This window comes from Hyperolius riggenbachi, chromosome 7 (assembly GCF_040937935.1).
Source record: "Hyperolius riggenbachi isolate aHypRig1 chromosome 7, aHypRig1.pri, whole genome shotgun sequence".
Lineage (NCBI taxonomy): Eukaryota > Metazoa > Chordata > Amphibia > Anura > Hyperoliidae > Hyperolius > Hyperolius riggenbachi.
The window spans coordinates 127,942,901-127,970,723 of NC_090652.1; the positions used below are offsets into that span (position 1 = coordinate 127,942,901).

A 27,823-nucleotide genomic window follows, 5' to 3' on the forward strand; every position below is an offset into this window, starting at 1 on the left:
ACACAGAATTGTCTCACATTCAGCTAGATTATTTCCTGCCATGCATTCAACAATTTCCTGTGTGTTTGAGACAAAATACATAAAATATTAGCATTTTCAAAAAGTTAAATCTGTTTTAAAGTGACACTGAGGCGAAAACAAAAAGTATGATATAATGAATTGTATGTGTAGTACAGATAAGGGGTTTCGTATATCTATTTTCACTTGTATTGCTTTTTTTTGTAATAACATTCCTTCATTCTGTCATATTTGCAGTATAATAATAATATAATCCAGATCCAGAAAGAAGCCGCGATCAGAATCCTCATATCCTGCTTGCCTCTAAGTAAAAGATATAAGATCACCCTGTAAAATAAACTTTGTATAGCACAGTACTGTATATCTCAACCACCCAGTGATTCACTCCAGACAAAAGGGACTGACGTGAGAGACCTCCACCATAAATACTAGGCTTGGGGGGGATATAGTGGGTCACACTCACCGGATCCCTTCTTGTATCTCTGAGTATCAGCCCTCCAATCTGAGCACAGCACTTTAAAATCAGCCTTTTAAAAATACAAAAGCGGGACTCGCATAGCATAAAACCTTCACCATTTATTGCCAACAATTGCATAAAAACATGCGTACCAGATAGAAGATAGTCAGTGCTTATCTGTTGGTGCCAGCCACCGCCACGGTCGGATCCCGCTGCACACTCACAGTCCCTGCTATCCTCACTTCCTTGTTGCATTTATCTTTCAATACCTGTGCTGTGGAGCGCTAGCCTTTACCAATAGGTACTTTTTGTAAATAATAATATAATAATCTGAACTTTCTGAATTTTCTCCTGATGGACTCAAAGCGCTCAAGAGCTGCAGCCACTAAGGACGTGCTCAAGAGGCCACCCTGCTTACAAAAGTCACTCTGTATTTTAAAGGGATACTGTAGGGGGTCGGGGGAAAATGAGCTGAACTTACCCGGGGCTTCTAATGGTCCCCCGCAGACATCCTGTGTTGGCGCAGCCATTTCCCAATGCTCCGGCCCCGCCTCCGGTTCACTTCTGGAATTTCTGACTTTAAAGTCAGAAAACCACTGCGCCTGCGTTGCCGTGTCCTCGCTCCCGCTGATGTCACCAGGAGTGTACTGCGCAGACACAGACCATACTGGGCCTGCGCTGTGCGCTCTTGATGACATCAGCGGGATTGAGGGTACGGCAACGCAGGCGCAGTGGTTTTCTGACTTTAAAGTCAGAAATTCCAGAAGTGAACTGGAGGCGGGGCCAGAGCATCGGTGAGCAGCTGCGCCAACACAGGATGTCTGCGGGGGACCATTAGAAGCCCCGGGTAAGTTCAGCTCATTTTCCCCCGACCCCCATACAGTATCCCTTTAAACTATAAAATTGATTAATTGTAATAACTCTATTGTATGTGGAATGTGGTCAAATGAGATAGGAATTGGTTATAAGGAAAAATATGATCTTAATAATTATTCTCTTATGCATCATGCCAACAAGTAAATATATAAGCTAATAAAGGAAGAGAATTGGCTCTTGGGTGCATAAGAAAATACAAAACAATCTTTATTATTTTGGTATTAACATACAAATAAATACATATATATAATTAGAAACCCCCTTAAAAACAGTGAATGATCCCCCTGGGCAACACAAGGAATAGTGAGGCTGCAGTCCTCACAATACCTAGCAAGAAAAAAGAGTTCCACTCCAAGTGAAAAAACCACAGATGATAAATGAATGTACAAAAAATGGCTGATATGAATCCACTTGTAAGAAAGAAGCTAAGCCTCAGAAGATCCCGTCACATCACAGTGACGCTGGTTGTTAGACACATGCCAAGCACCCACATCATAAAGGGGTGTATTTTTATTCATATGCTGTGACATGTAACAATCAAAGAAAAGTACCCATGGAGCAATCCAGCATGAAAGTACAGGTCCATAGATCCAGGATCAAAGGCGTATGGCAGAGAAATAGATAAGCCACAGACTGTTCCTGTATGCTGACATAGGTAAATTCTAGCAATCCCCCAATCGCAGGGATACAAAGCCTTATGCACAGATGATAGAGGCACAATGTAGCAAGCCAGAGCTCAAAGGAGTTAATGCCGGCAGTTGAATATTAGCAAGCAGCAGGTGACAAGCCAGCCGTGCAAAGCTTCATAGTTACCATCCTGTAGTGCACGAAGTGGATCCAAGAAAATGCTGAAGCGTGGATATGGAGTGGCTAGCTTGTGTGTGCCCAGGAGATATGGCTGCCCAAACGCCTTACATGTTTCGCCGCACTAGCGGCCTTTTCAAAGGCAGGCAGCAGAAGAAACATCACCTCTGAACGCCAGAATGGCGTTTTTGAAAGCCGCCGCCGCCGCGCACGCCCCGCCCCCTTCACGCCCACATCGGACCAAGCGTCCGTAGAGCGTGTGGGCGGCAACCCGCTGGAGCGCAAATGCGCTCATGCGTGCCTCAACCAGGAAGCGACTAGTCGCATCCCTGTGAGGCTGAATAGCGGGACGCCTGGCACAGCCCAAAGGCGGGCGGAAGTAAGAGGAGGGGCGGGCATCAGCTCCTGGCAGCAATCCGGGGATATATGTAGCTTTATTTGTCTAAAAAGACAAAACAAACTGGCTAACAAAAACAATAACAAAGAAAAAAGACTAACACATTAATATTACTAAGAAAATGGGCACATCCCTAAGGACCAAAACAGAGTCCAAAGTGGTGTGACCTCAAAAAATACACAAATGCTAACATATAAATATGGGTCCCATTCACGAGAGATCCCGCAGGGTGGCATGGCAGCGCTATTTTGGCATCAATGGTGCCAAAGGGCGTGTAAGGTGGAAATAAAGCCATAAACCATCCCGGGTGTCTCTCATGAAGCCAAACAGGCAAAGAGCCCAGAATCGGGTACACTTACATCCCAGGGGTGGCGATATTGATAGAAAGCTTCTCCAGCTGGAGTCTAAATGGATTTTTGAGCTAAAAGCAACAGAACCTAGAGGTTTGAATGACAGCATTAACTATCGAGTATTTCTGCCAGGCTAGTTCCTGGGTTCACCCTGCTGCTCCGCATTTCTTTCCTTTTTCCACCTTGTCTCCCCTCATTTTTGCCGGGCCCTTTGCCGACCTTGCCTTTTGCCTGATGTCTTTTCACTAGATGTGGCGGATTTTTCCTTTTTTTGGCCTTTTGTAAATTTGGTGCACACGTATGTGCACACGTAAATTTGGTGCTTTGGTGCACATGTATGTGCACATACATGTTTGTGCATATTTTCTGTGCATTTAAAATATGGCACCAAGCATATTATTATTGACATGTGTCTTTCCTCTTCATTCTGAATTTAATTTGATTTAATGCAATTCTGGGCTCTTTGCCTGTTTGGCTTCATGAGAGACACCCGGGATGTGCAATTTTTTTTTTTTTTTTTTTACATTTTGAATTTGACATTTGAAGCCTAGCGTGTGCAGCTGGGAGGGATAATCAGGACACAAGATAGTTGAAACTGTGTCTCCTGCTCCTTGTCTCCTCCTTTCAACCAAAAAGATGGCTGCCCCTATGACAAAGATGGCAGCCCCCATGAATCACAAACATTTGCCTGTTCTTCTAAAACAGGGTGGGTAAGAAATTATATTACCCATCTATTCCAATTAACATAACTAATGTAACTTGATAACAGGATGTTTTTTTAGGCTGAAGTTCCCCTTTAATTCAAGTTGGGTCGAAGAGCTCCGAGATGCTCCTTTGCATAAATAACCGCTGAAGTTTCTTAACACTTCCTGTACTTCAAAAAAACTTCTTTGCTACTAATTTGCTACTAATGTTGTATTTCCTAGCTGTACTACACATTCAATTAATTTATTTTTGAATCAGGTTTGATTTAATCAGTGAGATTTTCTGTACATTAATTTAACATAGTTTCATATTCTCTAACATGTTAAACTGTACGCATAGTCAATATTGCAGACATTTTTATACTTGCATTGATTGGCATATTTCATGAGACGTAGAGTGGCTAATCTGCAGATACGTAATATAGGAAGGTAAAATAACGACTTTGTTCAAAGCTGTCAGTCTGGTGTTAAAACAGTGATGTCTGGGACATGAATGGCTGCCATGGAAACACATTTACATTCTTCCAATTTGTATAGATGAGAGCCGTGGAGAGGTATTAGCAAAGTAACCTAAGGTAACATCATGACAGCAATGTAAGATTATTATAACATTATTATAACATTTGACATCTCTCCTGCAGACTGTTCCCATACAATAAGCTATGTTTGGACAGGCTTGTATTATTCTTTTACAGTATATTATAAGTAAGCAGAAACGTAATATAGTTATAATATCAACGTCTACATACCTTTTTACAGGTTTATGGAAATATTTTGTAACCTTTCTCTCTTTCCCAAGCTCAAAATACCTTTCTTTCCTGTGTATAAAAAAAGAAGAAAAGCAATTTATGCAGATAAGAATTTCATCAATTTAGCTAAGATAATGTGTGAGGAGTGCGACTATACAACAATGGGGTCTTAATGCTGTTAGTATAAGGGTCTATAAAGTAGAGCTGCAGAGACCGGTGTCATTAAATGCTGGCTATCTGTTCTTGTCATCTGCTAAATGTCATTCAGAAGAGAGGTGATTAGACTTTTGCACAAAAAGAGAATAAACATTTTAGTAATAAGAAACGCATACAGTGAAGATCAAAAGTATGGCTTAAAGCAAACCTGAAGAAAAATAAACTTATGATATAATTAATTGTATGTGTAGTACAACTAAGAAATAGAGCATTAGTAGCAAATTAGTCTCATATTGTTTTCCAGTACAGGAAAAGTTAAAAAACTTCAGATGTTATCTATGCATAAGAGCTTCTCTGAGCTTTTCGACCCACAGCAAAGAAACAACTTGAGATGAGGTTTCACTGTAGGAAAGTTCAAAGTCATTATTTCTGCTTTGTTTTATGGTTTAAAAGACAGAGGGCTTGATTCATTAACAACCGCTGTGTCAGCAGCACTCATTAAAAACAATTAGCAGCCGCTATGCATGCTATGCTCGCTCCTTGCAGTATAGTGTGCCAAACATAGCACACGCGTTCCTTTAAATACCATCCGCTGCTGTGAAGTTTCGCGACCGTGATACTTCACTAGCGCGGCCGCTACAATGTTAGTTAACATAGTTGCAGCCACGCTAGTGAAGTATCAGGGTTGCAATACTTCACAGCAGCGGCCGGTATTTAAAGCAAGGCACATTGCTATGTAAGTAATGCGCGTTGATAAGTAAGGCACGCTACGCTGCAAGGAGCGAGTGTAGCGTGCATAGCGGCCGCTAATTGTTTTTGATGAGTGCTTCTGAAGCTGAGCTCGTTTATGAATCAAGCCCAGAGTGTGGTTTTAAAACTGCAACTGTGACATAATGATGCAATGTTATTCAAATGTTATTAAGAAAAGCTATATAACAGAAAATAAAAATATGAGACTCTTTTCTTTGCTACTAATGTTCTATTCCTTATCTGTACTACACATACAGTTCATTATATCTTAAAAAATTTTACGCGACAGGTTTGCTAAAGTTAGGAGAGACAGTGGGTCAGTATTGGAGGGACTTTCCAGCATGATGACCTTTAGAGGAGGTATTATTTTTGTGCTTCAGTTATATAAGTGAAGGCATATGCACACCCATGTGCAAATGGAGTGCAAAATACAGGATAATGAAGTCATATAACAAAAGAGGAAAGGATGTATAAAGGTATAAGCTTTATTGAACAATGGGAGACCATAAAAACATTTAAAAAGAGGTATAAATAACTGGAAAAACCTTATAAGACACATGATAATGTCATAATTAAAGGAGCACTATGGCGAATAATTGTAAAATTTAAAATATTTGCAAACATAGACAAATAAGAAGTACGTTTTCCCAGAGTCAAAGGAGCCATAAAATTTTTTTCTCCTATGTTGCTGTCACTTACAGTAGGTAGTATAAATCTGACAAAAGCGACTGGTTTTGGACTAGTCCATCTCTTCATAGGGGATTCTCAGCAAGGCTTTTATTGTTTACAAAGATATTCCCTAAGAAGGTTTTAAACAATGATGCTGGCCAGCTTCCCTGCTCGCTACCCAATTTTTTGGCAGTTGGACAGAGCAACTGCCATTCACTAAGTGCTTTAGAAAATAAATCCCCGAGAATCCCCTATGAAGAGATTGACTAGTCCAAAACCTGTCACTTTTGTCAGATTTCTACTACCTACCGTTAGTTACAGCAACATAGGAGAAAAGTAATTTATGGCTCATTTTACTCTGGAAAAAATGTACTTATTTGTATATGTTTGCACATATTTAAAATTTTACAGTTTTTCGCCATAGTGCCCCTTTAACAACACCTCACCTCTGAACAAAAAGTTATTCCCTGAGCTGCAAATACACTTAACATGGGGTTCAGAATAATCCCCAAGTATAAAGTGGAGACCCGGGTCAAACAGTGGTAATGGATGCCTGGTAATAATAAAGTGCAAGTGCTCAAAAAAGAGGAAATGGGGGACAACCCAAAACAGTGTAAGGCATATACTCGTAGTCAGATCAGCACAAATAACTTGCTCACTTATCACTTTATTAACATATTGAAGTAGGCATACAGTTGTAAACAGGGGAATACCAATGGTATGGCATACTATACCAGCCCAGTGTTCCACCAGTTTAACAGGCTATGGCAGCATTCATTCAGGCAGAGGGAGGCACAAGAATGCTCCACTCGTGGCGTGGTCCATGTGACCACTTCATCAGGTGCTCCTCTGCCTGAATGAATGCTGCCATATCCTGTTAAATTTCAGCTCTGGCTGCCCTACATCTATTAAAAGAGTCTCCATCTATTGCTGCAGCCATCTTAGTTCTTTATTTTCTAAAGAATGCAACAAAAGTAGGGAAAATCCCCTTACTTGGCATTTTCATAGCTGTGGACAGGATACAAATATTGTCAGTGGAGTAACTAATGTAAAAAATACATCAGAGTCCTTACATTGCTCTCTAACTAGAACTTCAGTGAAAATGTTGGAGTTGGGTATTGAAGAGTGACAGGGTTTATTGATGTATTGCAGTGTGACAACAGTCTGTAGGACAGAAGGTGAGGTAACCCCTTCTCTGTAGAAGCGACAGCAGGGCAGTAAGTGATAAAGTATGACAAACATTTCCAGGGCTGTGGAGGAGCAGTCAGAGTTGGAGTAATGTTTCTGTACCTGGAGTCGGAGTTTGGTGGTTTCATAAACGTTGGAGACGGATGATATTGTCGCCCACTCTATAGCCATGCACAGACTGTGGTGTCGGATTCGAGGAGTGGGAGCAATTTTGGGTACCTGGAGTTGGTGTTGGATTTTGTACCGCCTCCACAGCCCTGATTTGTGCTGTAGGGAACAAAATAAAAATACTTGATAGTGGTTATGATGCTACCCTACAATAACAAAAACTGCAAAAAAAGTTTTGTGTGAAAGTTGTTCATGGTTTTAATGACAAACATGCTAATAAAGTTGTCATTCCACATATGCTATTTTGCTATACAGTGAATGAAACCTTGTATAATAATGTGTAACTCTGAATATTTGGTTGTTTTTAGTACCTGGACATTGGCGCTAAACATGTAAGGATATATAAAAATGAAACTTTGGTGTTTGAAGGCTGCTTAGAGAAAGGATGTGGGAACCAAGTGTTTGACTATAGTAATACTATTGACTTATTAACCGGACAACTTAAATCTGCCTCTCTGCCTCCACCGAGTCCTCCTACAGATCATGAAACCAACAGCAAAGCCAGTGATCAGCCCTATTTGCCACTTTCGTCACCATCTGCAAGGTTCAACACATCACTTCAAGCCTCTTCGTTAGAAAGTCCTCCAACATGGAGAGAGCATACATCCATAGATTTTAATTTGAGTGATTTACAAACAACGAGACTAAACAAATCTGTTATAAAAATGGATGAAGAAGATTGTGTGGCTGAGGATTTTGCAGGTAGAAAACTGAGGGCATGTAGAGAAGAGCATAGACGTGTTAATGAATCTTATACAGTGACTGAGCCATCATTGCGAACCACTAATTCAAAATACCACACATCTGCAGAACTTTCTCACTCCCCATCAGATTATGATGATTTAACCATAAAAGAACAGTTGGAAAGACTCACAGGAAGAAAGTTAGATGAACTGGGAGATAAGACTCCACACTGGCTGTCTTCATGCAAACTACAACAAAATTCCCTTGGTCGAGGTTCTTTGAAGCATCTCGGTATCACTGCCGGTCAGTCTGTTGCAAAAGATACTTGCCAAAATGAAAAGAACTTACTTAGTGAGGAGCTCACAGATGATTTTCCCAAAAGCCCAAGTGCACAATCGATGCATTTAGGCAGAAGTGAAAGCAGAGTAAACCTTTCATCTGCGTTGTCTGGTAAAGTGTATGGTCATTCAGAAAACTTGAGCTCCAGGTCTTTTTATGATCCTGAACGTCCAGTTAGTGACAGAAGAAAAACTACAAATTTCAAAGATAAGCCCCTGGACAGTGAAAAATGTAGAGATCTGAACTTGCCATTGACAGGTAAGTTTGATTTTGATATTTATGATAATATGCTGTCATGTCATTAAAGCAAACCTTGACAAAGAAAATGCCCAAAGCAACTGCCTATGATAATACTCAAATCTCACTTTCGATCCAGTCTGTGCTATACTCCACCCTCAGCTACTTGTCAATGCAGCCTAAGTGACCACCAGACCTCTAGATATTGGTCTGCTAAAGCGGACCTGAACTCAGAAGTTCCTCTTTGCTCTAAAAGATACGCAACAGCATAATAACCTTTAAACAAAAAATGTTGGCTTGTTACAGCTGATACAAATCGTAAAATAAATCTGCACTGTTTCTACTTCCTGATTCATGGAAACAGACATAGGGCTCGATTCACAAAGCGGTGCTAACCCAGTTAGAGACTTTAGGCGTGATAACCATTGCACCACGCTGGTGAAAAGCCAGTTTAGGCATAATAAGTTGAGGTGTGATAAGTTTAGGCATGCTAAGTTTAGATAAGTGTAGATAGCGTGCAAAGTCCCGCACGCAAAGCAGCGCCATTAAACTCTATGTGAAGTTCACCAGACTTTGCTAGCGCAAAACTTTTGATCAGCTGTGCACTACGCTGCTAACGCAGTTGGTGCTTAAACTTATCACGCCTAAACTTATCACACCTAAACTTATCACACCTAAACTTATCACACCTAAACTTATCATGCCTAAACTGAGTTTAGGCGTGATAAAGGGCTTTTCACCAGCGTGCTAACTGTTAGCACCGCTTTGTGAATCAGGCCCATAGTGTTAACAGCCTGTGCTTGTAAATGAGCTTATCTGCCGTGGCAGTCATGTGACACAGGGGAGTGATCAAATTGTGATTAGACACAAATAAGGGGGAATTAAAAAGGCTAAAATCTCTAAATGGATACAGGGTACATTTTTGTATGTTTTTCTTCTGTCCTGTGCAAGAGATGCAAGGGGAAGGTCATAGTTCCATTTTGTTAAAGGTGGCCACTAATGATCCAATTTGTAGTGAAAAATTATTAGAGCGATCAAATAATTCTGACCGGAAGTGAAATATTGTAATGCATCGTTAACTACACTATCACCAAATCAATCTTTACTTCCTATCTATCAAACAAGAAAATCCAGATTTTGGTTCCACAAAAATCCAATCAGACGATCGTTTTTATAATCGTTCGTAATCAATTGTGCCCCTAAACAGAGATTATTTACAACCAATCCGATCAGAATTATCTGATCACTGAAAGATTTTTAGCTAGAAATTGGACCGTTAGTGGCCACCTTTAACCAGTTCACCCCCAAGGTGTGAAGAAACGCGGAAAAGCCGACGCAGGATGAGGCGGCTGTTTCCGCGGCTGGCATAGCGGAACGCGGAGAAACAGGCCTGCTACTGACAGTCTGACCAGGCGCGGGGAGACCACCGCATGTGCAGATAGCGGTGCGTCTCACCCCGCGTGCAGGCCAGCAGAGACATTGCAAAGCGTGACTGGTGTGGCTGGGACTGATAGTCCACACAGGTTCAGAATGACGCGCGCGCGCACTGAGAGGCAGAGTTTATATGACAGCCAGAAGAAGGTCAGCTGGTCAGCTGGCATTTCCACCACTTTTCAATGGTCCAGCACTTAAAGCGAACCTTAAGTCAACAAAAAAAATGAGATTTACTCACCTGGGGCTTCCCTCAGCCCCCAGCAGCTGATCGGTGCCCTCGCAGCTCCGCTCCAATGTCCCAGGACCCGCCGGCGAGCACTTCCGGTTTTGCCGTCACCGGCCGACAGGCATGGGAACGCGAGTGATTATTTGCGTTCCCAGCCTGTATATCGCCCCCTATGCTGCTATTGCGACCTCCTGGCCGCAATAGCAGCATAGGGGGCGATATACAGGCTGGAAAGGCGAACAATCACTCGCGTTCCCATGCCTGTCGGCCGGTGACGGCCAAACCGGAAGTGTTCGCCGGCGGGTCCTGGGACATCGGAGCGGAGCTGCGAGGGCACCGATCAGCTGCTGGGAGCTGAGGGAAGCCCCAGGTGAGTAAATCTCATTTTTTTTAGTTGACTTAAGATTCGCTTTAAGGGTGTCGCTGGAGAGCGCTACAGTATATATACTGGGTGCTGGTCATTTCTCTGGTGTCTGTCGTTGCGATCACTACGTGGTAGCACTCAGGCCTTGTCTGTTTCTGTGTTCTAGCATACCGTAGTTTCCAAAGGTGTTGACATCAAGGAGCTCACACCTTAGCATTAGGAATATTGAATTGTATTATTTGTTATGACCTTCTGCCTGCCTGACTATTCCTCTGAACTCTGATCCTGTACCTTGCTATTTCTGATATCCTGTTGCCAAACTCTGCTCGTTCCTGGACTCTGTATTTGCCTCCTGATTCTGTACCTTGCTATTCTGTTACTCCGTTGCCAAACTCTGCCTGTTCATCGGATTCCGTATCTGTCTCCTGAATCTGTACCTTATCTGTCTGTGTGTTAACGACCTGGCTTGCCCGACCTCGCGAACTGGCCTTACTGTTAGAGGCAGTTCCCAGACCTGTTAGTGACACCCTCTCTCTGGTGTCACTCACACTCTGTCCTTCCTACTCTCAGCCTAGCTCCTCCCCCGGGAGAGTCTAGGCCAACGGAAGGAACGTACTTCTGTGCAGTACTCAAGGTATTGCAGTTGCACTAAACACTCACACTAATGGAAAAAAATCATTATTTCTCAGTTTTCGGCCTCTATAGTTTTAAAATTAAACGTTCTCCTGTGCATAAAACAGACACATTTTATTTGCCCAGTTGTCACGATTATTAAACCGTTTAAATTATGTCCCTATCACAATGTATGGCGACAATATATTATTTTGAAATATAGGTGTTATTTTTCTGTTTTGTTTGTCTTTTGTCTGGTCCACAATTACAAGCCCCTATGTAAAGTAAAAGTAATTTCCCATCATGAAATATAGATTAAAAAGCTGAGCCCCTAAGGCAGCTATTTATTTTTGAGGGTTTTTTTTGTTTCTATTTTGTTTTTTAATTTGGGGGGGGGGGGGGTTTAGTATGGACTTTGGTCATGAGTTATTTATTTTATTAGTGTTGGTTAAGTATGTATGTGTCTGTAGGTGTAAATTTACTTTTTGGCCACAAGATGGGACTGGTGCGCATTTTCCCGATATAGGAAATGTTCGCTTTTTTTTTTTTGTACATTTAAATACTTTGTGACTGCTTCCTGTTTTATGAATGGATGCGGCCGCTGTTCGCGGTCACGTCCATTCACTCCAGGCATTGCGATTGGGTAGAGGACCGCTCGGTACACTTCCCCAATCGCTCAATGCGGAAACCCGGCGAAAACGGCGGCGGTTGTGGCACGCACACGTGCGGAGCAGCAGCGGGTACGCGCGACGTATTAAAACGTCATGTTGCCATTAACAGGGTAATGCATGACGTTTTAATACGTTACAACACCGTTAAATGGTTAAATTGAGCAATTATTTATAGCCTGTGTAAGCAGATCTAATGATTCCCCCAAATGCACAGACATTTATTTCAAGATTAACGTTAGGTACTTTCCAGAGCTTCAAAGAGCTGCACATTTGTATAATTTATTTCTCCCCCTGTTTCAATTTTGAGTCTCTTCACAAAGGATGTGGTTCAGAGGGATTTGTATTGCTTCACACCTCCCAAAATAAAATACATGTGACTTCTCCATTCATATTTATTTTCCTTGTACAGTGCAGTATGATGTGCCAGTGAAAATCTTATATGGCTCAGGCTTAAAGAGAACCTGTACTGAGTAAAATTATTTAAATTAAACACATGAAGTAACTTCAAATGAACATTACATAGTTACCTTGCCATCAGTTCCTCTCAGTAGCTCACCATTTTCTTCTTACAGTGATCCCTTCCAGTTCTGACAATATTTTGTCAGAACTGAAATATATCAGTTGCTGTCAGTTATATATCAGTTGCTGTCAGTTACAGCTGAGAGGAGAACTGATGTGTCCATGTTTCCCTATGGCTCAAGTGGGCCATGTTACAGTTTAACAGTGTGCTGACCAGGAAGCTGTTATGGGGTAATAGCCATTTTCAAAATGGAGGACGGAGAATTCCCTTGATCACAGTGGACAAACAGGATGCAGGAGAGGAAAAATAGATTGAGTAGTAGACTACACAGGAGGTAAGTATGACTTGTGTATGTTTATTTTGACTTTTAATGTTCAGTTCAGGTTTTCTTTAAGCAGGGAGATCTGTGAGAAGTAAGGTTGTTCAATTAGATTGATATCATTTCGATTCAGGATTATACATTTATTTTTCATTTTTTTGCAAATGTATGCAGCTTAAACATTGACCTATTAAATGAAGCCAAGGTTGGTTTCATTCAGTCCATTTCCAAGCACATGTGCATCAATATTTTGCATAATCTATATCAAATCTGCATTATTCGCATGTCATTGATCATCTCTAGTGAGAAGTCTTACGCTGCTTTTTTTCATAACTGCTTTAAAATAAACATCAGGTGAAAGTCAGCTGAAACAGCTGACGATCGATTGCCACTGCTTCGACCATCTTCGCTTAACCATTTAAGGACCAGCGGTCTCTGGGCACTTAAAGACGAGACCGCTGGTCCAATCACGACGGAATCCCGACGAATCGCTGCACGTACCTGCCGCAACCGCCATCATCGCCGCTCGCTGAGACCCCCAGGACATAGGCTCTGCCTGTCTCTATGACGGCAGAGTCATGTGAGCCGGTCAGGAGCCGCTTTCATTGTCTCCTGACCCTGTTTTTCAATGTAAGCCAATGGGAACGGCTTATAATGAAAGACAGGGCCAGGAGCCAATGAAATCTGCTCCTGACCAGCTCACATGACTCTGCCGCCATAGAGACAGGCAGAGCCTGTGAGATGCGGCGAGAATCGTCGGGTTTGAGCGGCGCGATCGGCGGGGAGCGGTGGAAACGGCGGATGCGCGATGCGGACAGTGATTGAGATCTACGCCCTGCCGGCCAGGAGCCCCCCAAAACAGGGCGTAGATCTCAATCACTGCGGTCCTTAAATGGTTAAAAGAGTACTGTAGGGGGAAAAAGTTGAACTCACCTGGGGCTTCTAATGGTCCCCCGTAGACGTCCTGTGCCCACGCAGCCACTCACCAATGCTCCGGTCCCCTTCTGGAATTTCCAACTTTAAAGTCGGAAAACCACTGCACCTGTGTGTCCGCTCCCGCTGACATCACCAGGAGTGTATTGCGCAAGCCCAGTACGGTCTGCACCTGCGCAGTATGCTCTTGGTGACGTTAGCGGGAGTGAGGACATGGCAGCGCAGGCCCTGTGGTTTTCCGGGAAGTGAACCAGAGGCGGGGACAGGAGCATCGGTGTGTGGCTGTGCAGGTGCAGGATGTCTGCGGGGACCATTAGAAGCCCCAGGTAAGTACAACTCTTTTTTTCCCCCTACCCCCTACAGTAGTCCTTTAAGGACCTAACATTTTGGTTCCTTTAAGGGAACCTAAACTGAGAAGGATATGGATTTTTCCTTTTAAAATAATACCAGTTGCCTGACTTCCCTGCTGATCCTGTGCCTCTAATACTTTTAGCCACAGCCCCTGAACAAGCATATGCAGATCAGGTTCTCTGACTGAAGTCAGACTGGATTAGATGCGTGCTTGTTTCAGGTGTGTGATTCAACCACTACTGCAGCCAAAGAGATAAGCAGGACTGCCAGGCAACTGGTATTGTTTAAAAGGAAACATCCAAATCACTCTCAGTTTAGGTTCCCTGTAACGACGCCCGAACATGCCCAATTGCAAAGTTATTTTTGCACCCCTTGTAAGGAGGGAAGCCGCTCCGTTGTGGATCGTTCGTTGTCAACAGAACGCATCACTAGCCGCAAAGCTAGAGGTGAGTTTTTACCGGATTGGTCCTGTTTTTGCAAAGGGATTGTTTTCCAATCCCCGATGGGCAACAATAATTACATATGAAGGAACACCAAGAGCCAACTATAGTGTAGTATGCACTGGAATAAGGATGTATAGTAAAACGTGACAATAGATGCTCACAAACCAGGGTTACCCTCCAGGCAACCACTGTAAATGCAGGTGAGGAGAATAGATCTGTCCCAATTCAAGATTAAGAAGTCGCTCTCTGTAGATCGGAAAAAGGGTGTCCACCAGGGGTGGACACAATACTTTTAGTAAAGAACAGAGTCTCTAGCAGGAAACAAATTCACAAAAAACTTTAAAAATGCTCGGGAGGCAGTGGTGGACTTACCTCCAAGAAGCAGACACAAGAACTGTCAATATTGCAAGATCATACATTTATTGTGTACTCCCAAAAAGCTGCAACGCGTTTCGCAGGTGTAACCTGCTTCATCAGGCAATAAAACAGGGGTATAAACTGTGGACAGAGACAAAGAAAGCCACATGATGCTATCAGCAATTGAGGTACTATGAAATGGCCATCAACAATATGAAAATTAATACTCTGCAGACATGGGCACAAACAGGTGTGAGAACCATTATTGTTGATTAATCTCAAACATAGTTCATGGTGGTGATTGAAACCGTGTTCAGTAGAATTGTTGATACTTGGTACTATGTCAAAATAGGGTGGTGTGCATAGGGAAGGAACAAATATATAGGCAGTATGATAACCATATACAGTATATATGTCTAAATAAAATCAATTCTGGCAGCGTGGATATATATACACATATATATAATGTGTATGTGTATATGTATATGTATATATATATATATATATATATATATATATATATATATATATATATATATATATATATATATATATATATATATATTATGTGTGTGGGTATATATTTGCAAAGTATTCGGCCCCCTTGAAGTTTTCCACATTTAGTCAGTCAATACTTTGTAGAACCACCTTTTGCTGCAATTACAGCTGCCAGTCTTTTAGGGTATGTCTCTACCAGCTTTGCACATCTAGACACTGAAATCCTTGCCCATTCTTCTTTGCAAAACAGCTCCAGCTCAGTCAGATTAGATGGACAGCGTTTGTGAACAGCAGTTTTCAGATTTTGCCACAGATTCTCAATTGGATTTAGATCTGGACTTTGTCTGGGCCACTCTACCACATAGATATGTTTTGTTTTAAACCATTCCATTGTTGCCAGCTTTATGTTTCGGGTCGTTGTCCTGCTGGAAGGTTAACCTCCGCCCCAGTCTCAAGTCTTTTGCAGACTCCAAGAGGTTTTCTTGCCCTGTATTTGGCTCCATCCATCTTCCCATCAACTCTGACCAGCTTCCCTGTCCCTGCTAAAGAGAAGCACCCCCAGAGCATGATGCTGCCACCACCATATTTGACAGTGGGGATGGTGTGTTCAGAGTGATGTGCAGTGTTAGTTTTCCGCCACACATAGCGTTTTGCATTTTGGCCAAAAAGTTCAATTTTGGTCTCATCTGAACAGAGCACCTTCTTCCACATGTTTGCTGTGTCCCCCACATGGCTTGTGGAAAACTGCAAACGGGACTTCTTATGCTTTTCTGCTAACAATGGCTTTCTTCTTGCTACTCTTCCATAAAGGCCAATTTTGTGCAGTGCACGACTAATAGTTGTCCTATGGACAGATTCCCCCACCTGAGCTATAGATCTCTGCAGCTCGTCCAGAGTCACCATGGGCCTCTTGACTGCATTTCTGATAAGCGCTCTCCTTGTTAGGCCTGTGAGTTTAGGTGGACGGCCTTGTCTTGGTAGGTTTACAGTTGTGCCATGTTCCTTCCATTTCGGAATGATCGCTTGAACAGTGCTCTGTGGGATGTTCCAGGCTTTGGAAATATTTTTGTAGCTTAAGCCTGCTTTAAATTTCTCAATAACTTTATCATGGTGTTGTTGCTCCCAATATTCTCTTACAAAACCTCTGAGGCCCTCACAGAGCAGCTGTATTTGTACTGACATTAGATTACACACAGGTGCACTCTATTTAGTCATTTGCACTCATCAGGCAATGTCTATGGGCAACGGACTGCACTCCGACTAAAGGGGGCTGAATAATTACGCACACCCCACTTTGCAGTTATTTATTTGTAAAAAATGTTTGGAATCATGTATGATTTCCATTTCCGTTCAACTTCTCACGTGTATACAGTACCACTTTGTATTGGTCTTTCACATGGAATTCCAATAAAATTGATTCATGTTTGTGGCAGTAATATGACAAAATATGGAATACTTCAAGAGGGCCGAATACTTTTGCAAACCACTGTATGTATATATATATATATATATATATATATATATATATATATATATATATATATATATATATATATATATATATAATTTTTATATCTTGCAATATTGACAGTTATTGTGTCTGCTTCTTGGATGTAAGTCCACTACTGCCTCCCGAGCATTTTTAAAGTTTTTAGTGAATTTTTATCCTGCTGGTACCTCTGTTCTTTACTACAAACAATAATTACATGTTAAGTGTTAATGTAGCTTAAGGCTAGGTTCACAGTGTGACGTTGCGTTGCGATGCGGCGTTAAAGGTGCAATGCAAAATTACATCGCAATGCACCAGAAAAGTTGCAACACACATTAACACTGCGTTACCATTGCATACAGTAGATACAGTGAAGCATACAGGCAATGAAAGGCATTGCAGTCCGGTAAACTGCGTTATAAGACTTTATAACTTAGGACAATAATGTCCCACTGTGAACCTAGGCTCAGGCTACTTTTACACATGGTACAGTGCGATTGTCCTGCATTAGGAGAGCCCGGGGCAGGACAATCGCACCGCACCATGTCCTCGTGCATATTAGCCTGTGCCAGAGTGTACCAACAGGGTAATATGCATAGCTCTGCCCCCCTACTTAGTGATGTGCTCCCTGCTTGACAGGTAGTATACCTCTAAAGATTTGTCACTCTGCGCCGCAACCGCGATCGATCGTTCACACTTACAGCTTCGTCTTAGACCTGAATTTGCTGCATTATCCTTGCGGTAGGCACGGATCATGCTGCAACGCACTGCAGAGTTTGCAGCAACCTTGCATCAACTTAGCTACTTTTCGCGCATCGCATTGCCATTATGTGCAAGTTCCTATACACTTACATTGCCCTCCCGATAAGCTGCCGCAGGGGAGAGTAACTGTAGAGAGAGCCGGAAGCCTAATAAAATAATTATTTTTAACTGCTACTTATGTAAAGCAATATCAGCAGTGCTGAAACGCTGCATTCCCGCAGCAGAACGAGGGCTTTATACCCCCCAAATCCCCGGGCCAAGAATCAGGGAGCGCTTCCTGTAAGAGGCAGAGCTTTGCGCTGTAGCTCTGTCTCTACTGGAGTCAACCTCTGCCGATCTTTCCCCGCCCCTCTTTTTTTTCTATCACTGAGAGGGGCGGGGAGAGGCGGTGATCAGCCGAGGATTGACTCCAGTAGAGGCAGAGCTACAGCACAAAGCTCTGCCTCCCCGGGCAGCAAAATCCACGACCTGGAAAGTCGTGAAATTTTGCCCTGGGATTTAGGGGGTTTAAAGCCCTCATTCTGCCGCGGGAATGCAGCGTTACAGCACTGCTGATATTGCTTTACATAAGTAGCAGGTAAAAAGAATTATTTTATTAGGCTTCAGATTCTCTTTAAAGGAACTTGAAGCTAGAGATACTGTATATGCTCGAGTATAAGCCTCATTCTTGGCTTATACTTGAGTCACTACTCTTTGAGTAACCCCCACAGTGGTGCATCATCTGTAGGGGAAACCACACACTTGACATTTCCATGGGAGGTCCCAGCTAACCTCATCTCGAGTTGTAGCCTTGGAAGGCATACTGGGACTGTGTCTGAGTGGTGAGCATCCTTACATTACTATATCAAGTTTTAGATACATGACTATATGGCTCTGCATTCCTTGCTTTATCTTTATGCCAGTTTAAACTTTGCAATAAGAGTTCGTTGCATGTCCATCTCTATTATAGACCTATGTTCTGGCTTATTATTGCAATCTGCTGCATTTATGCTGCTTTTCTAATATGCGGTTGTGGCCGGCAATGGTTGTGAGTGGTGTTGTGGTTGTGGCTTTTGCCACCCTCGGCTTATACTCGGGTTAAACATTATTCCCTAGTTGTTGTTTTTTTTAAGGTAACAGTTGGGAGTCGGCTTATATTCAGGTTGGCTTATATTCGAGTATATATGGTATATGAAGACTGCCACATTTATTTCCTTTTAAACAATACCGGTTGCCTGGTGTCTTGCTGATCTATCGTGCATCAGTAGTGTCTGAATCACACACCTGTAACATGCATGCAGATAATCTTGTCAGAATCATCTGATCTGCATGCTTGCTCAGAGTCTATGGCTAAAATTGTTAGAGGCAGAGGATCTGCAGGACAGCCAGGCAACTGGCATTGTTTAAAATTAAATACATTTGTCAGCCTCCATATCCCTCTCAATATAGGTTCCCTTTAAGTTATTTTAATAAGTCCATTATATGCAGTGTCCAATATACAAGCTGATATAGACCAGTATTTACTGTGACTCCGTTTTATATATTTGCGCCCTGTTTTGTGTTGTCATATCTGACAAATGATTTCATTTTTAGGTAATCCTGGAAATATTAAACCCAGACCAAGGTGGAACAGTGACCCAGATAACAACCTGATGGAATCATGGACATCTTTACTGAAATTCAATCAGTCTCATCGGGGTCGAATCGCTAACATGCAGTTTGAAGGGGATATCTTCGATGAGTTTTTGCAACAAAAAATTGGAAGACAGAATTTAACAAAAAAAGATGAAATGCCAAAAGCAACAGATGTGAATCTGTTAGAAAATGAAAGAGATGATGGAACGGAGTTTGAAATTCCTGTTCTACCTTATGGCCAGCATTTATGCATTAAAATAGCAAGTACTTGGGGAGATAGACATTATGTCGGACTTAATGGAATAGAGGTGTTTTCTGCTTCCGGCAGTCCAGTGCAAATTAGTAAAATTGAGGCAAATCCCCCCAATATAAACATTTTACAGGCCTATGACAAGGACCCGCGAGTTGTGACAAATCTTATTGATGGTGTGAACAATACCCAAGATGATATGCATGTTTGGTTAGCACCTTTTACTCCTGGAAAGATTCATTACATTTACATGGATTTTGCATCTCCGTGTAAGGTGGCCATGATCAGGATATGGAACTACAACAAATCCAGAATTCATTCCTACCGGGGTGTGAAGGATGTTGAAATAATTTTAGATAATACTGTAATCTTTAAAGGAGAAATTGCAAAAGCCTCAGGTACCTTGTCTGGAGGTAGGTACATATGCTTTGGTTACTTATTAAATAAACAAAAAAAAAAGTTATAACATGGGCTTTACCATTTCCATTGCCCTTTAGAGGAAATTATTATTTTGGCACAGTAGTATGTGAAAATATGTATACACAATAATTGTACTCCTAAAGCCCCGTAGACATGCCTCAGATAGTAGTTATGTGTGAACGTAGCCCAACCCATCAGCAGTCCGCAGAACGGATCTAGTTAACCTATGCGACGCTGCTTACAATCTGAAGGAATAGGGCGGAAAAAAGAGGTAGGGCAACACTTAAAGCGGACCCAAACCAAACATTTTTTTAATTCAAAATATTAAGTTGCACCACTCTAACACATACAAGGATAAATAAACACTCCTTTAAGCCTATGAGCATTTCAGTGCACGCTTTTCACGCTTCTGTTTTTCATAACTAGGGTTATACAGGTGGCAGCCATTACTTCTGAGATTAGTACGAGGTTTTAGATCATGGGTGTGTTTGTCATCAGCTACCCTCCCGCACAGGGGCATAGTCTATGTGAAATCTCACACAAGCTGAGATCACCTCCCCTGTGACATCATCAGCAGCAGCCTGTCTTTTGTTTTTTATCTCATCCACCAGTTTGCCGGAAAAATCCCGGCAATATGAAAGGAAGGGAGGGGTTCCTCCAATAAATGTAAAATATTTTATATTTGTCATCATGCAGCTGAAAAAAAAGGCTGCTATTTATCATTATAATTTAGAAAATAGATTTTATTTCTGAAATCTTGTATTTTTAATTTGGGCCCACTTTAAGGTTTCCAGCCCGGGTTGTTTTATCAGATTATACTCAGCTTGGCCAAGGACCTAAAGTGGAATGGCTTATATTCGATTGTATGGTGTGCTTGATGACAAGAAAGTTTGGAGCGTGAGGGGTGTGTTTTGGAAGGGAATTTCGGAGAAGGGGGGAAACTCGTGAGAAGTCCAGTATACATGAGTGGGAAGAGGTGATTCTAGTGAAGGATAGCAGAATGTCATGTGCAGAGCGAGAGTTGTGGTTGGGATGGTACCAGGAGACTAGTGAGAAGATGTACTGGGGAGAGAGATTGTAAAGAACTTTGCATTATGGGTTACAGTTAAATGTTTGAAGTGGATCCTCTGGTTAATTGGCAGCCAATGAAGAGCTTGACTGAGAAGATAGGTGGATGAGTTGAGCTGCAAAGTTCAGTATAGACTGAAGGGAAGAAGGGTCTGATAGTAGGTAGACCACAGGGCAAGGGGAGTTATTATTGATGGTGCATTAGCATTTTAGTGATGAGTGAGATAGGGTTTGTGAGATACAAGTTTTTACTTGAGGACAAGATGACAGAGCCTGTCAATGAAACACTCTGCCTAAATGAGTACAGATGAAGAGGAGGGTCATGGGGTTAAATACATTCATGTCTTGATTGATGTCTTTGGGGTACACAATAGGCACCGCTCCCCCTCCCAAGCAGTGTGGCAGCGGCCATGTTTTAGAAACCTCATCCTTTGTGGCTGCGGCCCGCCCCCAACTTGGCAGCCACCAATCAGGCTGCAGCTGCCAAGCTGGGGGCGGGCCACAGCCAGAGCCTCGGCGGGCAGTTAAAAACAATTGCCAGGGCCTGCCGCCTGCCTGGAGGGAAGATGTCAGGACAAGTGAGTATTTAACTCCCCCCCCCCCCCCCCCCAAATCCTCCAACATTTAGGCCAGGATCTGTCATTTTGACCTCAAGTACTCTTTTAGATGACAATGGCAGGAGGTGGTAAGAGAGTGAATGTGTGGGAATCAAATATTTTCCCTAGGCACCAAGCTTATGAAACTGAGGTTGGGGTGGGGAAGCTATTGACATTCATGGTTATATCAGCCAGAGAAATCGAGACGGTCGGAAAATTATCACTTCTTTTTTACTCATATTTTAAGATGGGGATTATACAATAATTAATAAAGGGGAACGTGCTATTTTAATGTTGAAAAACACTGCTGTAATAGGTTTACATTGGAGTTTATAATCTGTAATGTAAACTGACTTGTTGTACAAAGTATTTATTCATAATAGAAAATTCATTCCACGCCCTTTTACACTTAATGCATTGGTATGTATTAGTATGCGTTGGTATGTGTTTTTCCATAGCAGTGCATTGTTAAAACGATTTCAGTTAAAACGCATATAGTGGGAACTGTGCTATAGGAAAACATGATAATTACTTTGAAAATCAGTTTTTTTCAGTTTTCACTGAGAGAAACTGATAAAGTGCAAAAGGGGCCTTAGTTATTTCTCCCACTAAACATTCTAAATGCTTCTCCTATTCAATAACTGAAAAATGTCAACACCTCTAGCTGGCCTTCTCATCCTTTTATTACCCTGTATTCTTTAATTGCAGTTTACTGCATGTGCCCCTTTGTAAAATATTCTAGTATCCTAGATATGTGTGTGAAGATGGACCCAGGTGATCGAGTAGCCACCAGCCAAGCCAAAATCAGGAAGAATAAGAGCAGAAATAACCTGGCCTCTCTGTCAACAATGGCTGTTTAATCATTTCTTACTTGCCATTCTGTAACAATGTAGTTTCATGCAGTATTCTGTTGTAATACAATTGTCCTTTGCTCAGCAATTAATTTACCTTCCAACCATTTGGAAACAAGAGATGTGATCATTTTGGTTTAAAAAATGTTATTGAACATTTCAAATATAACATGGTTGAACAATAGTGCAAGTGTAAGTGAAAGGACATAATGATGCGTCCCCACGCAGGGGAGCTGTAGTAGTATCTGTAAGCATGTCAGCAACTCTAGTAGCCATAAAGCTTTCTTGTACTGGAGAGGCTCAGGTCGTATGCATAAACTTGTACATTCAACTTTGTAGCGCCACAGACCTGCAATCCTGAAAAGGACTGTATATGAGAGCGGGGAGGGTCCTTCCGTCCTCTCAGTGCGCCCACCACTGGCCTTAGAGAGGTGAAGAGGGAGAAGGTTAAAGAAATAAGGGGGGGGGGGGGGTTGTGTAGAGAGAGAAAGACAGAGGGGAGTGAGGAGTAAGAAAAAGAGGTGGAGTGTACAGGGGAGAGATGTGATTATTTTATTGGTGATTAAATAATTAATCTTGTGAAACTAGATATCGATCAGTTGAGCACATGCTATGTAAATGTGTATGCAATTAACAACAGTAATATGACAGAAGTAAAAAACCTGTTCGAACAGAACCTCGGATGGCATAGCTATTGGTCATGTGTGTAAGATTTGGAATTTACACCCAATTGATTAGAGATTAGGAAATGGATCAGAATAATTGATTACCCAAAAAGTCGGCCTAAGTGTATTGATTTAAGGGAACTCGAGGTGAGAGACATATTGAGAACTTATATACTGTATATTTCCTTTTAAATGATGCACACAAAATGTATTACTTATAGATGTGGTCAGCTACATCTTTAAATATTGGTGGTTCACATACAGAATAGCAGTACTGACACCACTCATCCACATAGAAGCCTGCAAGCAGTAATTTGCTGGTTTCCAATCAAATTCCACATCAGGTGACACTGCTTTCCAATTGGACTGCAGATTGTCACCTGGGTATGCTTCACTGTCTGGCTTCTTAATCATTTTATGTATACTCCGGCCCCCCAGCAGTCTGAAGTATGTTGACCCGGCCCTCAACCCAAAACATTTGGGGACCCCTGCTATAGACCCTGAACAAGCATACAGATCAGATCAAGTCTAACTGGATAAGCTGCATGCTTGTTTGAGGTGTGTGATTCAGACACTATTGACCAGAAAGATTAGCAGAGCTGCTAGGTAACGGGTATCATTTAAAAGGAAATAAATATTGCGGTGTAAAACTACTTACCGCTCCATGAGTCCATCGGGGACTCCTCAGTAGCGGGGGGACGCCGACCCGGCTGACATCTGGGATCGGTGCCCTCGTCGTGCTAGGGGCACTCTCACTCCACTTATCGCAGCGGGGGGCTGCAACACTGGCACAGAGGTCAGGGTATTTAAACCCTGACCCATCGCCATTTCAGTGCGTTTGCACTACTCCTTTTAAGTTGAGCAAAATTACTGCATTCTTCTTTATGTACTGAGAAGGGCACAGTACCGTGCGGTGGCTCACTGTATGTATAACACATAAAGACAATGTTTTAAATTCACGCTTTCAGGAATGTCACTTTTTTGTGCTAAGCAAGATTTTGGTAGGCACAGATACTGGCATTTCTCTTTATTCTTTCTTTTCTCATTCAAAAGAACATCAGTTTACTTCTGTTGTACAACCCACAGCTGTAGAACAGTTTGGTGATACCATTCTGTTTACCACCAATGATGAGATTCTACAGGCAATGTCAGTTCATGATGAAACATTTGATGAGGAGTTTAAGGACCCAGACCTGCAAATAGATGAAGAAATTGTGAAATTTCGCCCAAGGACTGCAGACAGTGGCGGAGAGGAAAGGCCATTTACACAAGCCGGCTCCAGTGAAAGATTGCAGGTGACACAAATAGTTGAAATATACTGGTACATTAACCACTTCACCACTGAGGGGTTTTACCCCCTGACCACCAGAGCAATTTTCACCTTTCAGCGCTCCTTCCATTCATTCGTCTATAACTTTATTATTACTTATCCCAATGAAATGAACTATATCTTGTTTTTTTTGCCACCAATTAGGCTTTCTTTAGGTGGGACATTATGCCAAGAATTATTTTATTCTAAATGTGTTTTAATGGGGAAATAGGAAAAAATGTGGGAAAAAATTATTATTTTTCAGTTTTCGGCCATTATAGTTTTTAAATAAAGCATGCTACTGTAATTAAAACCCATGAAATGTATTAACCCATATGTCCTGGTTATAAAACCATTTAAATTATGTCCCTATCACAATGTTTGGCGACAATATTTTATTTGGAAATAAAGGTGCATTTTTTTCAGTTTTGCATCCATCCCTAATTACAAGCCCGCAGTTTATAAAGTAACAGTGTTATACCCTCTTGACATAAATATTTAAAAAGTTCAGTCCCTAAGGTAACGATTTATGTTTTTTTTTTTATTGTATTTTTTTTTTTTTTTAATTACAAAAAAAATAAAAAATTGGGGAGTGTGGGAGGTAATGAGTTAATTTATTGTGTAAATGTAATGTTTGTATATGTAAAATGCTTTTAGGGTGTAGTTTACTATTTGGCCACAAGATGGCCACAGAGTGTTTGTTTACATGCGATCTGTAAGGGCCCGTTTCCACTAGTGCGGTGCGGAATCGCTGCATATCACCGCTGACAAAATCGCATGCGGATGCGATTCCGCATGCGTTTTTTGCCGCGATTTCGCATAGGCAGGGTATATGCGATTTTAACCATGTCACTGCCTGTGTCAATTTACATTACTTTCAATGCGAAATCGCGGGAAAAAACGCATGCAAAAAACGCATGCGATTTCACTATTAAATACATTGCCTGCGATTCGCCTGCATTCCACACGCAGGCGAATTCTGCAGGGTCTACCGTGCAGAAAAATCCTGCACACAAAAACGCAAATGAAAACTGACAAGTGGAAACAGTCCCATCCACTTGTATTGCCTATGCGAATCCGCATGCGTTGTCTGCATGCGGATTCGCGCTAGTGGAAACGGGCCCTAAGCGTCCGGAAGGACGCTTACAGGAAGCAGTAGGAGGCTGGGAGACGCACAATGATCTCGCTGTTTCTGAAAGAAGCAGCAGATCATTGCGGGGGCTAGATCAACGAACGGGAATGGATTTTCCTGTTCATTGATCTCCGGGCGAGCGGGCGGCGACGTGCACGAGCGGCGGGTGCGCGCGCACGAGCGGCGGGAGCGCGGACAGCGGCGGTAGCGCGGAAGGTACGGATTTCTCCGTCCCTGGTTTTTTAGGAGGGAAAAAAGGGGCGGAGAAATTCGTACCGCTGGGGGTAAAGTGGTTAAATGACCGTAAAAAGAAACTAACACAACTTTATTCATATGAAGGATTTTAAAAAACATATTCAAATGGTGTGTCCTGATGTTGGAAAGAGCTCTCTTTGCATATAATGCCAAACACACACACATTCAAACTGCAGAGCTACACTGGTCTCAGTATGCGTTACTGTGGAAATACTCTATTGCTAGGAACAGGCTGTTAAATCCCAAATAGAAACGCTAAACACTTTAGGCAGCCTTACTCTCCCGAGATCAATGCCAGTCCGGGCAGGTGGATTAGGTTATGAGAGCGCCGAGTTTTGCAGGCAACTGTATTTGTTTGTTTTTTGATAATCAGGCGTCCAGCATCCGGGGGGTAATTTGGGTGCCCGATGCAGCTAGTAGCCGATCGGCTACTACATAGTATTTAATGGTTGTAGCCGTTCGGCTACAACTATAGGTCGTTTGGCTGCCTGATTTTAAGTTAGTGTGAGGAACTTACCAGAGAAGGGGGGGCAGTTATGGTTAGGCTTTAGGTGGTGTGGGGGGGGGGGGGGGGGGTTGGTTTAAGGTTTGGCAGGTGTCTAATAGACTACAACTATAGGTCATTTGTGTGCCTGATAGGTTAGTGTAGAGTAAAGAGTAAAATATTGATAGTTTCAATTACGGATATTTAACTATTGGTGGCTCTTCCTGGCGCCAACCTGATGTGGCAGTGCCACAATACATACTCTCCAGCTGGTGCCTGTCATCGGCGATAATCTGTGGAGAGAAGTCAAGCTATGCTCCTTCTAGCTATCGGAAACAATCTTTCAGCAGCAGCCTTGTATCTCACCCCATCTTCTCCAGCCAAACCATACATGGCCTCTGCAGAGACCACACATTTGCAGCATATGGTGCTGTGGGTGTGGGTAGAGCAAGGTGTGCAATCATTTCCCACTCTGATTTTCATTAATTTTGATGGACCAACAGGGGTTTAGAAAAGCCTCATTTTACAGTGCTGACAAGGTGCTGGTAAAGTTGCATAGTAGGTAGTCACCAGTGTTGTTTTTTTTTTGTTTTTTTTTTGTAGAGGTCTTTTTTTTTTCAGAGGATTTACTTTAAGGACAACTGAAGCGAAAGGGAAATGGAGGCTATTTATTTCCTTTTAAGCAATACCAGTTGCCTGGCAGTGCTGCTGATCCTCTGCCGCTAATACTTTAAATCATATACCCTGAACAAACATATGCAGATCAGGTGTTTCTGACATTGTCAGATCTGAGAAGATTACCCACATGCATGTTTCTGGTATTATTCAGACACTTCTGCAGTGAAATAGATGAGCAGGGCTGCCAAGCAATTGGTATTGTTTTAAAGGAAATAAATATGGCAGCTTCCAAATCCCTCTTGTTACAGTTGTCTTTTAAGAGGTGAAACATGTTGGAGTAAGTGGAACAAGTGTTTTGTATTTCAGAAGGGGCTTTAAAGAGAACCCGAGGTGGGTTTGAAGAATATTATCTGCATACAGAGGCTGGATCTGCCTATACAGCCCAGCCTCTGTTGCTATCCCAAACCCCCCTAAGGTCCCCCTGCACTCTGCAATCCCTCATAAATCACAGCCGTGCTGCTGACAAACAGCTTGTCAGAGCTGGCTGTGTTTATCTCTATAGTGTCAGTCTGCTGCTCTCCCCGCCTCCTGCAGAACTCCAGTCCCCGCCTGCATCCCTTCCCTCCCTGCTGATTGGAGGGAAGGGACGGGGGCAGGGACTGGAGCTATGTAGGAGGCGGGGGGAGCAGCTGAGACTGACACTACAGATGTAAACAGAGCCTCACAGCACGGCTGTGATTTATGAGGGATTGCAGAGTGCAGGGGGACCTTAGTGGGGTTTGGGATAGCAACAGAGGCTGGGCTGTATAGGCAGATCCAGCCTCTGTATGCAGATAACATTCTTTAAACACACCTCGGGTTCTCTTTAAGGGATTGTAGCTATAAACTATAATCTTGCATCCCCACTGTGAGAGGCCAACTGGGATCCATTATCTGCTAAAACTAAAACTTGTTTTACTTGTACTTGAACCCAAATATGTTATTTTGGGTATGTTTAACTATTTAAGAACATATTTGTTTTAACTTGTTTAGGTAA

General features: G+C 42.3%; 1 protein-coding gene across 3 annotated transcripts in view; it reads left to right on the top strand.

Moving 5' to 3' along the window:
• Positions 1-27,823, top strand: part of KATNIP (katanin interacting protein) — a 186,640-nt gene that overhangs the window by 52,648 nt on the left and 106,169 nt on the right. For all 3 annotated transcript variants that reach the window (XM_068244638.1, XM_068244637.1, XM_068244639.1), the window contains 3 exons: positions 7,595-8,567; positions 19,098-19,802; positions 24,076-24,284. In XM_068244638.1, the coding sequence (XP_068100739.1) occupies positions 7,595-8,567; positions 19,098-19,802; positions 24,076-24,284 (1,887 nt within the window). The remainder of the gene's footprint in view (positions 1-7,594; positions 8,568-19,097; positions 19,803-24,075; positions 24,285-27,823) is intronic.